The sequence below is a fragment of the Heptranchias perlo genome, chromosome 18, assembly GCF_035084215.1.
Source record: "Heptranchias perlo isolate sHepPer1 chromosome 18, sHepPer1.hap1, whole genome shotgun sequence".
Lineage (NCBI taxonomy): Eukaryota > Metazoa > Chordata > Chondrichthyes > Hexanchiformes > Hexanchidae > Heptranchias > Heptranchias perlo.
The window spans coordinates 19,549,486-19,562,458 of NC_090342.1; the positions used below are offsets into that span (position 1 = coordinate 19,549,486).

Here is a 12,973-nt window from a genome sequence, read left to right on the forward strand (position 1 = left end):
CGAAAAATGGGGAAAAATATTAAACTACACCCTTTCATAAGCTGCCTTGCTTGTGTTTGTCATCAGCTTTCCTTCTAGACTGCTTTCAAATGCAAAACAAGCCCTTCTGCATTTTAGCTTGCAGCTCTGAGTCCCAAGCCTACAACACACAATATCTTGTTTCAAAGATTGCCATCTGTCCCTCAGTCTTTTCCTCCATGTTACCAACTAGGAGGAGGCAGTGATACTGACTTCCTGCCCATAAACAATTCACCAGAAATGCCTGTCAATAAAAACTGGCTACCTTTCTTCACCCCTTGGGGTGTGAGTTTACAGAGAATATTTCCTGCTGTTCTCAGAAGGAATGGGGGCCATCCTGGCTAATGGGCCTGGGATGAGACAATTGACACAAAGATAGGGAGTTTTTAAATGTGAAGAAGACGATAAGCAACTTTAGGAGATTGTGGAAAAATTAGTAAATTGGGCAGATACATGTCAGATAAAACTTTTGGTAGAGAAATGTGAGGCGATACATTTTGAAAAGAACAAGGAGAAGACATCTACACTAAATGGTAAAACTTTAAAAAGGAGTAGACGAGCACAGAGGCTTAAGGGTTCAGATACACAAATCATTCAAAAATGACAAAAAAAAATGGCTTTGAGATTTTTTTTTAAGTAGGGGGCACACAGCATAAAAACAGAGACAAAGCCAAACCATACATGAATGATTTGTTCGGGCATAGTTAAAATACTGGCCCAGAATTTGCTGGAGTGGGGCATCTCGCGGCATGCCGGGCGGTTGTTAGATGTTTTTCCCTTATCCTTCAGCTTGAAAAATTTTTGCGCCACAAATTGCTGGAAGTGTAAGCTGGTAACAGCATGGTGAGGTCAACGGGGAACATAGGAACAGGAGTAGGCCATTCCGCCCCTCAAGTCTGTTCCACCATTCAATGAGATCATGGCTTTACTACCCTTGGCTAGTAAAGAGTCATCTATCTCAGATTTAAAATGATTAATTGAGCTGGCATCTACTGCTTTTTGTCGGAGAGAGTTCCACACTTCTACCACCCTTTGCATGAAGGAGTGTTTCGTAACTTCTCTCCTGACTGCCCTGGCTCTGATTTTAAGGTTATGTCCCCATGTCCTAGACTCTCCCACCAGTAGAAAAAGTTTCTCTCTATCTACCGTATCAATTCCTTTCAAAATCCTAAAAACCTCAATCAAATCACCCCTTAACATTCTATATTCCAGGGAATACAAGCCTTGTTTATGTAATCTCTCCTTATATTCTAACCCTTGGAGCCCTGGTAACATTCTGGTGAATCTGCGCTGCACTCCTTCCAAGGCCAATATGTCCTTTCTAAGGAGCAGTACTTCCGATGTGGTCTAACCAGGGCTTTGTATAGCTGTAGCAAAACTTCCTCCCCTTTATATCCTAGCCCTCTAATTACAAAGGTTAACATTCTATTAGCCTATTTGATTATTTTTTGTACCTGACTACTACATTTTAGTGATCTGTATACATGGACCCCTAAATCTCTTTGGACCTCCACTGTTCCTAGCTTTTCACCATTTAAAAAACTCGGATCCAAACTGGATCACCTCACACTTACCTGCGTTGAAATCGATCTGCCACAGTTTTGCCAACTCACTTCATTTATCAATGTCTCTGTAATTTTATGCTCCCGTCTACACTACTCACTATGCCACCAATCTTGAAACTCACAGGCAGATTGACGGTGAGCTCCCATTTTCGCGAGGCCAATGGCAGAGCGGCGCAAATCATCCAGCAATTTGTGCCAATTCGCAACTCGTGGGGGTATCTCTTCCTCACCAAAAATTGCTGGGTTATTTACACACTTACAAGGGTGTCCGCATTAAACTCTCAGCAAATTTTGGGTCAGTGTGTCCGGTTTTGGGTACTTCAGTTTAGGAAGCATATCAAAGCCACGGAGAGGGTACAGAAGTCATTCACTGAGATAATTCCTGGGATGAGAGGCTTTAGTTATGAGGAGAGACAGGATAACTTTGATTCTTTTCATTAGAACAAAGAAGGTTAAGAGGTGATCTGATCGAGACATTAAAATTGAGAGAGGTTTTGATGAAGTAAATTAGGAAAAAATATTTCTACTGGTTGGTGAGTTAGCAACTAGATGGTATAAATTGAAGATTATCATCAAAAGAATGAAAGGAAAAATTAGGAGTTCTTTTTAAAAACAGAGGATTGTTAGGACATGGAATGCCCTACAAAAAGTAATGGTGGAAGAGGAATCAATACTAGCTTTTAAAAGGGAAGTGGTTAAATGTTTGGAAAAAGAAAAATTAAAAGAATATGGGGAAAAGGCAGGAGAATGAATCTTAGTGGATAGCTTTCAGACAGCTTTCACAGGCGCAATGGGCTGAATGGCCGCCTCCTGTGCTTTAAAATTTAACGAACAAAGATTAGTATTTCAAAGACATAATGGGCCAGAAATCGCACAGAGTGGCGAGGCAACGCTCACCGCAGCTCCTTCGAATTTAATTATCGAAAATACTTACTGAGAGCTCTGTGGCGTCCAATTGCTTGAATTTGAACTTTAAACAAAATGTGCACTATCAACCCAGCCTCTGCGCAGCGTGAGTTGCCAAGCAGCTAGAAACGTTACTGAGGAGAAGACATGCCCATAAAATCTGTCAGGAAAAGTCAAGCTCACAGATTCAGGCTGCATTGCTCATGCAGACAAGCAGACTTCATTCATTTAAAGTTAGTATTCTGGATATCATTGTAAATAAAAAATCTTAAATTTTTTATATATAAAAAAACCAAAGAAATAATTGAATTAAATTAAAGAGACAGAAGGAAAAAATAATTTTTTTTAAATTAAATCTTAATTTTAAAAATGTTTTTAATGACCTATAACTATTAAAATAAGAAGTAATATGAGTCTCCACATTTTTAAAAGTTAATTTTTAGTTGTTTGGCAGTCATTATGACTAACCGGGGTTTTAAATCTTAGTTTCGACCTTAGTTTTAAGCGTACCTGTTTGGTGGCATAATCAGTTATTTTCCAGCTAGGGAGATAAGCTAGCGCTTTTTCAATGATTTCTCTGATTGCAGCGTGCAATGTCCCTATAATTCGAAGCTGTCAAATTGCCCGCGAACCACTAGGAGCAAGTTCACAATTTCCGCGTTTTACTGCATGTGCACATGCGGGAACTTGCTCCTTCAATTCACCACTAAAAACTGAGTGCTCCGTTGAGCACCTCCATTATTTCGGGAGCGATTTCTGACCCATGACACCTGGAAGGTGGCAGGCAGTACTGCAGGGATCAATGCTTGGGCCCCAGATATTCACAATATATATCAATGATTTGGATAAGGGAACCAAATGTAATATTTCCAAGTTTGCTGATGACACAAAACTAGGTGGGATCGTGAGTTGTGAGGAGGATGCAAAGAGGCTTCAAGGCAATTGAGACAAGTTGAGTGAGTGGGCAAATACATGGCAGATGCAGTATAATGTGGATAAATGTGAAGTTATCCACTTTGGAAGGAAGAACAGAAAGGCAGAGTATTACTTAAATGGTGATAGATTGGGGAATGTTGATGTACAAAGGGACCTGGGAGTCCTTGTACAACAGTCACTGAAAGCAAACATGCAGATGCAGCAAGCAGTTAGGAAGGCAAATGGTATGCTGGCCTTCATTGCAATAGGATTTGAGTACAGGAGCAAGGATGTCTTACTGCAGTTATACAGGGCCTTGATGAGACCACACCTGGAGTATTGTACGCAGTTTTGGTCTCCTTACCTAAGAAAGGATATACTTGCCATAGAGGGAGTGCAGCGAAGGTTCACCAGACTGATCCCTGGGATGGCAGGACTGTCGTATGAGGAAACATTGGGTCGACTCAGCCTGTATTCATCGAGTTTAAAAGAATGAATAAAATTCTGACAGGCTTAGACAGACTGGATGCAGGGAGGATGTTTCCCCTGGCTGGTGGGTCCAGAACGAGGGGTCACTGTCTCAGGATACAGGGTAGGACATTTAGGACTGAGATGAGGAGAAATTTCTTCACTCAGAAGATGGTAAACGTGTGGAATGCTCTACCTCAGAAGGCTGTGGAGGCCAAATCATTGAATATATTTAAGAAGGAGCTAGATAGATTTCTACACAAAAGGCATCAAGGGGTATGGGGAGAGAGCAGGAATATGGTACTGAGATAGAGGATCAGCCATGATCATATTGAATGGCGGAGCAGGCTCGAAGGGCCGAATGGCCTACTCCTGCTCCTATTTTCTATGTTTCTATGAATCCACATGATTTATAACCTGCTTTAGTGACCTTCTTGCACTTTATGCCATCTGAACCACTCCTTATGTTAATTACTTCTATCTAACCTACTGAATTCCACGTGTTGACTCCAAGTTATTTATTGTAAACAATTTTACAACACCAAGTTATAGTCCAGCAATTTTATTTTAAATTCACAAGCTTTCGGAGATTTTCTCCTTCCTCAGGTAAATGTTTCAAGATCTCCTTGAAGCCTACGCATTTATACATATTGAATAATACATGGTGTTTACAGACTGCCCCTGCAACTGCCCGTTGCCAAGGCAATCACCGTGTTCAGACAGAGAGGTGTCATCTGCAGAACCCCCGAATACACATTCAACAAAAAAACAAACAGGGAAAAAAAACAGAGAAAAAAAAACACAGAGAGAGGCAGAAACATCCGGAAGGCAGAGAGAGCCAGCAAATGACCCATTATATTAAAAACAGATAACATTTGTTCGCTGGTGGGGTAACGTGTAGCGTGACATGAACCCAAGATCCCGGTTGAGGCCGTCCTCATGGGTGCGGAACTTGGCTATCAATTTCTGCTCGACGATTTTGCGTTGTCGTGTGTCTCGAAGGCCGCCTTGGAGTACGCTTACCCGAAGGTCGGTGGATGAATCATTCATCCACCGACCTTCGGGTAAGCGTACTCCAAGGCGGCCTTCGAGACACACGACAACGCAAAATCGTCGAGCAGAAATTGATAGCCAAGTTCCGCACCCATGAGGACGGCCTCAACCGGGATCTTGGGTTCATGTCACGCTACACGTTACCCCACCAGCGAACAAATGTTATCTGTTTTTAATATAATGGGTCATTTGCTGGCTCTCTCTGCCTTCCGGATGTTTCTGCCTCTCTCTGTGTTTTTTTTTCTCTGTTTTTTTTCCCTGTTTGTTTTTTTGTTGAATGTGTATTCGGGGGTTCTGCAGATGACACCTCTCTGTCTGAACACGGTGATTGCCTTGGCAACGGGCAGTTGCAGGGGCAGTCTGTAAACACCATGTATTATTCAATATGTATAAATGCGTAGGCTTCAAGGAGATCTTGAAACATTTACCTGAGGAAGGAGAAAATCTCCGAAAGCTTGTGAATTTAAAATAAAATTGCTGGACTATAACTTGGTGTTGTAAAATTGTTTACAATTGTCAACCCCAGTCCATCACCGGCATCTCCACACCAAGTTATTTAGACTGGTTTCACTGGTTCTGTGGGAATGTGTTATCATTAACCAAGCTATTGACGAAGTATAGAGTTTCACAGTTTTAAAGCATAAACTTACCAGCGCACAAAAGGTGGATTTGAAAAGTCCATCGTTTTTTGCCATGGTTTGAACCACGCGATGTCTTGGGCACATTCGCTCCAGAACTTTTCTGGTTCCTCAACAGACCTGCGAAATGCACTCTCATAACTTGCCTGGGGATCGACAGCCGTACAACTGGCAGACCCATGAAACCTTCGCCGGACCTCATCATTTTGGGAGAAGTGGGGAGGTGCGGTGTGGTGCGACGGGCGAACCAGCGCAACCCTCAATCCAGCCCAAGAAGATTGCAACTCCTGCTCCCGGCTCACTCTCTTCGCGTTTCCCCGGGGACTTTCGCCGCGTTTGTAACCTGCAATTCCATACCGTGTAACCGGAGCCTGGCCTGCTTCTCTACACTGTCTCGCCAAGTACAACCCGTTCACCTTCAGTGAACTTATTCGCATGTTTCCTAAACTTCACTCGCAGTTCAACAACTCCACACCCGAATTCAGTCTTGGGAAGTGCTGTCGTCACTATCGCGTCGGTAAACACCGCCCAGCAACAACAAGAAGAACCGAACGTCACACATATCCGCAACTGGTTACATTAATAGATGTGTGAAAGTGTGTCAAGACCTGAAAGTACACTGATACTGTACCGATTTTATTTACCTTTGTTCAGTTTCTCAAACGTAACGGGTTACAGAGTTTGCGATGTATATTACAAATGTAAGGAATCTTACAACACCAGGTTATAGTCCAACTGTTTTATTTGAAAATCACAAGCTTTCGGAGGCTTTCTCCTTCGTCAGGTGAGTCAAGGTGAGTCAGTGAAGGAGAAAGCCTCCGAAAGCTTGTGATTTTCAAATAAAACAGTTGGACTATAACCTGGTGTTGTAAGATTCCTTACATTTGTCAACCCCATTCCATCACCGGCATCTCCACATCATGTATATTACAGCCAGCACTTGAGATATGAACCTGGGAGCAAAGCAGAAAACGTTTATCTCAACACCAAGCCATGTCACATTTTTAAACACATTCCTAATCCATAACAATCTACACAGCTGGCGTTCTTTTTTGCCAGTGATGGGGTTTGGGCATAGACGAGGGATAGCAAGCCGAAGATGTAATCTCAAGTTGAACTGAATTGCTGCAGTATTAGGGATCATTGCTATGGATGTTTGACGTAATAACATATCCTCATATATAACATGTTTTATGATGTGATCGTGGTGCATTATCCCTCCTCATCTGCCTGGACCTTTTGGCAGCATTTGATATGGTTGGCCAAGTTATCCTGCAACGTCTCTCTTCTGTAGTCCAGCTCTGCGGGACTGCCCTTGCCCGGTCGCTAACCATCTGAATATAGCCAGGGCCTCTCCAATAATGGCTCTTCTTCCATCACCTCCAGAATTTCTCAAAGATCTAGTCTTGGCTCTCTCCTCTTCCTTATCAACTTGCTGCCCTTCAACAACAACATCTGCAGGCACAGGGCCAGCTTTTACTGATATACTGATGACACCCAGCTCTACCTCTCCACCACTTCTATTGATCCCCCCACTGCCTTCATGCTGTCAGACTGTTTCCAACATCAAATTTTGGATGAGTTACAACTTCCTCTAGCTCAACATCAGGAAGACTGAAGCCATTGTCTTCAGCCCACAAATTTTTCTCCCTTGCCACATTCTCAGGCTAAACCAAACCATTTGTATTATTGACATCTTGTTCGACTTTAGGCTGAGCTTTAAACCCCACATTCTATTTATCACTGATACTGCTTATTTCCATCTAGAACTATAGAAGGTGGCAGGCAGAAGGAGGCCATTCAATTCATCATGTCTATGCCAGCTCCATGCTAGAGCAATCCAAAACTAATCCCACTGCCTTGTTATCTTTTTAATAGAACCAAAGAACTTTACAATACAGAAGGAAGAAATATCTTTACAACATTACCCACCTCAGCCCCTCCTCCACTGAGATCCTTATACACATTTTGTCACCTCCAAACTTGACTCCTCCAATGCTCTCCTTGCTGGCCTCCTATCCTCTACTCTCCATAAACTCCAACTTGTTCAAAATTCTCCAACATATATCTTGTCCTACATTAAGTCCTGTCCCCCAGTGGATTCAATTTAAAATCCTTATCCTTGTCTGTAAACTCCTCCCTGACATTGGTCCACTCGATCTCTGCAATCTCCTCCAGCTCTTTATCGCCTCCCGAACACCCTGTTCCTCCGACTCTCACCTCCAACCAGCATTGGTGGCAGAGCCTCCAGCACCTCAGTGCTACTCTCTGGAACTCCCTTACTAACCTCTCTGCCTTTCTCCACCTTTAATAGCCTTCTCAAAATCTATCTCTTCAGCCAGCCCTCCTAATCCCTCCCTGGCTCACCATTTGTTTCCGTACTTCTATTTATGAAACGCCTTGGGACATTTTCTTTATATTAAAAGCACTATGTACAAACATACAAAATTGACAGGCAGGAAAAGATCAGCTGGTCCATCAAGCCTGCTCCACACCATGATGGTCAGGCCATCATGGCTAAACACTTCTTCCCTCTCCTGATCGCCCCCATCCCCTTTCAACCACCACCCACCCCACCCACCTCCACAGCCATATAATCTCCTGGGAGAGGCAAAAAACAGAAAAAATCCAGGGCCAATAAGGGAAGAAAATTCCTCTCCGACCCCACAGGCAATCAAAATCAGTTTCACAGGGAACAAGTGTTATCCATAAAGACACTTACCTTCAATATGATGCAATCTCTGCCCCAGTCAGGAACCAGTCCAGCTCCCTCTTGAAGGCATACAAAGAGTCAGCACCCACCACACCAGCCGACAATGTATTCCAGAGGCTCACAATTCTCTGGGAAAAGAAGAACCGCCTAACATCCAGTCCATTCCTACACTTCCATAGTTTAAACTCGTGTCCCCTGGTCCTCCCCAACCTGTTAAACTGGAATAATCTATCAACAGGGATGCTATCCAGCCCTTTAATTATTTTGTAGACCTCTTTCAGGTCACTTCTAAGGTCTACACTGTGCTAAAGTAAATAAATCACCGGCATCTCCACATCATGGCTAAAGTAAATAGGCCAAGGTTGTTGAGCCTATCTGAGTAGCTCAGGTTCTTTAAGCTAGGAATCATTCTTGTAGCTCTTCACTGGACCTTTTCCAAGGCTGCTATATCACCCACCATGTGGGGCTCCAAAACTGGGCACAGTATTCTAAATGCGGTCTGTATAGTGTCAAAATGCGACGTTTGATTTGTAATGAATGGTTCTATTAACACAACCCAATACCTTGTTAGCTTTAACTACAGTTTCTCTACATTAGTCATGAACCTTAAGTGATCTGTGCACAATAGCACCAAGATCTTTTTGTCGCTCAAGCTCTTTCAGTACTGTTCCCTGCAAATGATATGTATATCCTGTGTTGGCCCTACCAACATGCATGACATTACATTTACCAATGTGTGGTCCACTCCTTTAACACTTCTAAATCTTTTTGGATTTGATGCACACCTCTACCATCTTAATCCTCGCACAGATTTTGGTGTCATCTGCAAACTTACTTACCAAACTCCCAACACCACTGTCCAGGTCATTAATAAAGACCGTGATGAGTAGTGGGCCTAGGACCGATCCCTGGGGGACACCACTAGTAACATGTCTCCAAGCTGAACCACATCCGTTAACTACAACTTTTTGGCTGCAGGATTGGAGCCAATTCCTAATCCAGCTTTTCAAATTTCTACTGATACCACAAGATTCCATCTTGTGAAGTAACCTAATGTGAAGTACCTTATCAAAGGCTTTCTTAAAGTCCAGGCAGACAATGTCTACCAGATTACCCTCATCCATTACCCTAGTGACTTCCACAAAAAACTCTATCAAATTTGTTAGGCACAAACTATTTTTTCGGAAGCCGTACTGTGTATTTCTAATGGCCCCTTCCCTTTCCCAGTGACCATTAAAGGCATCTCTTACAATCCCTTCTAGCATCTTCCCAATAATGGATGTCAGGCTGATAGGTCCGTAAATCCTCAGCTCTGATTTGTCCCCTTTTTTTTTTCTTTTACAACATGGAAACAGGCCCTTCGGCCCAACATGTCCATGTCGCCCAGTTTATACCACTAAGCTAGTCCCAATTGCCTGCACTTGGCCCATATCCCTCTATACCCATCTTACCCATGTAACTGTCCAAATGCTTTTTAAAAGACAAAATTGTACCCGCCTCTACTACTGCCTCTGGCAGCTCGTTCCAGACACTCACCACTCTTTGAGTGAAAAAATTGCCCCTCTGGACCCTTTTGTATCTCTCCCCTCTCACCTTAAATCTATGCCCCCTCGTTATAGACTCCCCTACCTTTGGGAAAAGATTTTGACTATCTACCTTATCTATGCCCCTCATTATTTTATAGACTTCTATAAGATCACCCCTAAACCTCCTACTCTCCAGGGAAAAACGTCTCAGTCTATCCAACCTCTCCCGAGAAGTCAAACCATCAAGTCCCGGTAGCATCCTAGTAAATCTTTTCTGCACTCTTTCTAGTTTAATAATATCCTTTCTATAATAGGGTGACCAGAACTGTACACAGTATTCCAAGTGTGGCCTTACTAATGTCTTGTACAACTTCAACAAGACATCCCAACTCCTGTATTCAATGTTCTGACCAATGAAACCAAGCATGCTGAATGCCTTTTTCACCACCCTATCCACCTGTGACTCCACTTTCAAGGAGCTATGAACCTGTACTCCTAGATCTCTTTGTTCTATAACTCTCCCCAACGCCCTACCATTAACGGAGTAGGTCCTGACCCGATTCGATCTACCAAAATGCATCACCTCACATTTATCTAAATTAAACTCCATCTGCCATTCATCGGCCCACTGGCCCAATTTATCAAAATCCCGCTGCAATCCTTGATAACCTTCTTCACTGTCCACAATGCCACCAATCTTGGTGTCATCTGCAAACTTACTAACCATGCCTCCTAAATTCTCATCCAAATCATTAATATAAATAACAAATAACAGCGGACCCAGCACCGATCCCTGAGGCACACCGCTGGTCACAGGCCTCCAGTTTGAAAAACAACCCTCTACAACCACCCTCTGTCTTCTGTCGTCAATCCAATTTTGTATCCAATTGGCTACCTCACCTTGGATCCCGTGAGATTTAACCTTATGTAACAACCTACCATGCGGTACCTTATCAAAGGCTTTGCTAAAGTCCATGTAGACCACGTCTACTGCACAGCCCTCATCTATCTTCTTGGTTACCCCTTCAAAAAACTCAATCAAATTCGTGAGACATGATCTTCCACTCACAAAACCATGCTGACTGTTCCTAATCAGTCCCTGCCTCTCCAAATGCCCGTAGATCCTGTCTCTCAGGATACCCTCTAACAACTTACCCAGTACAGATGTCAGGCTCACCGGTCTGTAGTTCCCAGGCTTTTCCCTGCCGCCCTTCTTAAACAAAGGCACAACATTTGCTACCCTCCAATCTTCAGGCACCTCACCTGTAGCTGTCGATGATTCAAATATCTCTGCTAGGGGACCCGCAATTTCCTCCCTAACCTCCCATAACGTCCTGGGATACATTTCATCAGGTCCCGGAGATTTATCTACCTTGATGCGCGTTAAGACTTCCAGCACCTCCCTCTCTGTAATATGTACACTCCTCAAGACATCACTATTTATTTCCCCAAGTTCCCTAACATCCATGCCTTTCTCAACCGTAAATACCGATGTGAAATATTCATTTAGGATCTCACCCATCTCTTGTGGTTCCGCACATAGATGACCTTGTTGATCCTTAAGAGGTCCTACTCTCTCCCTAGTTACTCTTTTGCCCTTTATGTATTTGTAGAAGCTCTTTGGATTCTCCTTTGCCTTATCTGCCAAAGCAATCTCGTGTCCCCTTTTTGCCCTCCTGATTTCTCTCTTAACTCTACTCCAGCAATCTCTATACTCTTCAAGGGATCCACTTGATCCCAGCTGTCTATGCATGTCATATGCCTCCTTCTTCTTTTTGACTAGGGCCTCAATCTCCCGAGTCATTCAAGGTTCCCTACTTCTACCAGCCTTGCCCTTCACTTTATAAGGAATGTGCTTACCCTGAACCCTGGTTAACACACTTTTGAAAGCCTCCCACTTACCAGACGTCCCTTTGCCTGCCAACAGACTCTCCCAATCAACTTCTGAAAGTTCCTGTCTAATACCATCAAAATTGGCCTTTCCCCAATTTAGAATTTTAACTTTTGGGCCAGACCTATCATTCTCCATAGCTATCTTAAAACTAATGGAATTATGATCACTGGTCCCAAAGTGATCCCTCACTAACACTTCTGTTACCTGCCCTTCCTTATTTCCCAAGAGGAGGTCAAGTTTTGCCCCCTCTCTAGTCGGGCCATGCACATACTGAATGAGAAATTCCTCCTGAATACACTCAACAAATTTCTCTCCATCCAAGCCCCTAATGCTGTGGCTGTCCCAGTCAATGTTGGGAAAGTTTTGAAAATAGGAACTACATGAGCTAACTTCCATTCTAAGGGAACTATCCTTGATTCTATTGAAGTATTAAAGATACAGGCAAGGGGCTCACAGAGCATCTGTCCCATCTCTTTAATCACTCTTGGATGAATATTATCCAGTCCTGGAACCCTATCAATTTTGAGCATTCCTAACCTATCCACAATGATATTACGATCTATTTTAATATTAATAACGCTATTCAATACTAAGCACCCCTCCTTCTTTTCCAAAGATCTCTTGGCTAATATTATGGCTGTTTTTGTCTTCCTTAATTGCATGCAATATTTTTCCCTCTTTTCCTGCGAGTTAAATGCCTTAAATGTGTAGAATGCCTTCTGTTTCGACCGAATTTGCCTCTGTACATTCCTCGTCAACCATAATGGTTTTGCTTTACCATGTGCCCAATCAAATTTTGCCAGATCTTCAACTATTTTTGTAAAGTTAGTCCTCTTAAATTAGATTGGCTGCAGCCTTGGATTGGCCAATAAGATTAAACCTGATTATATTATGATCAAAGCTGGCCAGGTGTTCCCCCACATGGAGGTTTGAGGCAGCACTAGGGTCACTGTTATAAACCAGATCTAGAATTTGTTTATCCCTAGTTGCCTCACCGATGTGCTGTTTAGGGAAACAATAATTTATGGTGTATACAAAAGTCTCAGCTACTCTGCCCACTACACTAGTTGGTTCACCATCAGACCATTTAATACAAGGAAACTTGAAGTCTCCCATAATACAAATTGGGCCCAGGCTAGAAGCCGTAGCAATTTGTGAACAAAGTTCCTCATCAGCTCGGGATGCCTGTCCCGGAGGTCTATAATCATAAACTCAGGGCCATTGGCTTGGACTAATTGAATCCAAGCAGTTTCAGCTACTGCTGATGTACTAATGGG

The 12,973-nt window shown here is 43.0% G+C and overlaps 1 protein-coding gene across 2 annotated transcripts in view; it reads right to left on the bottom strand.

Annotated features, from left to right (window-relative positions):
• The window catches only part of acss3 (acyl-CoA synthetase short chain family member 3), an 89,802-nt gene extending 83,744 nt beyond the window's left edge, over positions 1 to 6,058 (bottom strand). For both annotated transcript variants that reach the window (XM_067999465.1, XM_067999464.1), the window contains exon 1: positions 5,576 to 6,058. In XM_067999465.1, the coding sequence (XP_067855566.1) occupies positions 5,576 to 6,000 (425 nt within the window). In that variant the 5' untranslated portion in view covers positions 6,001 to 6,058. The remainder of the gene's footprint in view (positions 1 to 5,575) is intronic.
• Between the last annotated feature and the right edge of the window lie 6,915 nt (positions 6,059 to 12,973).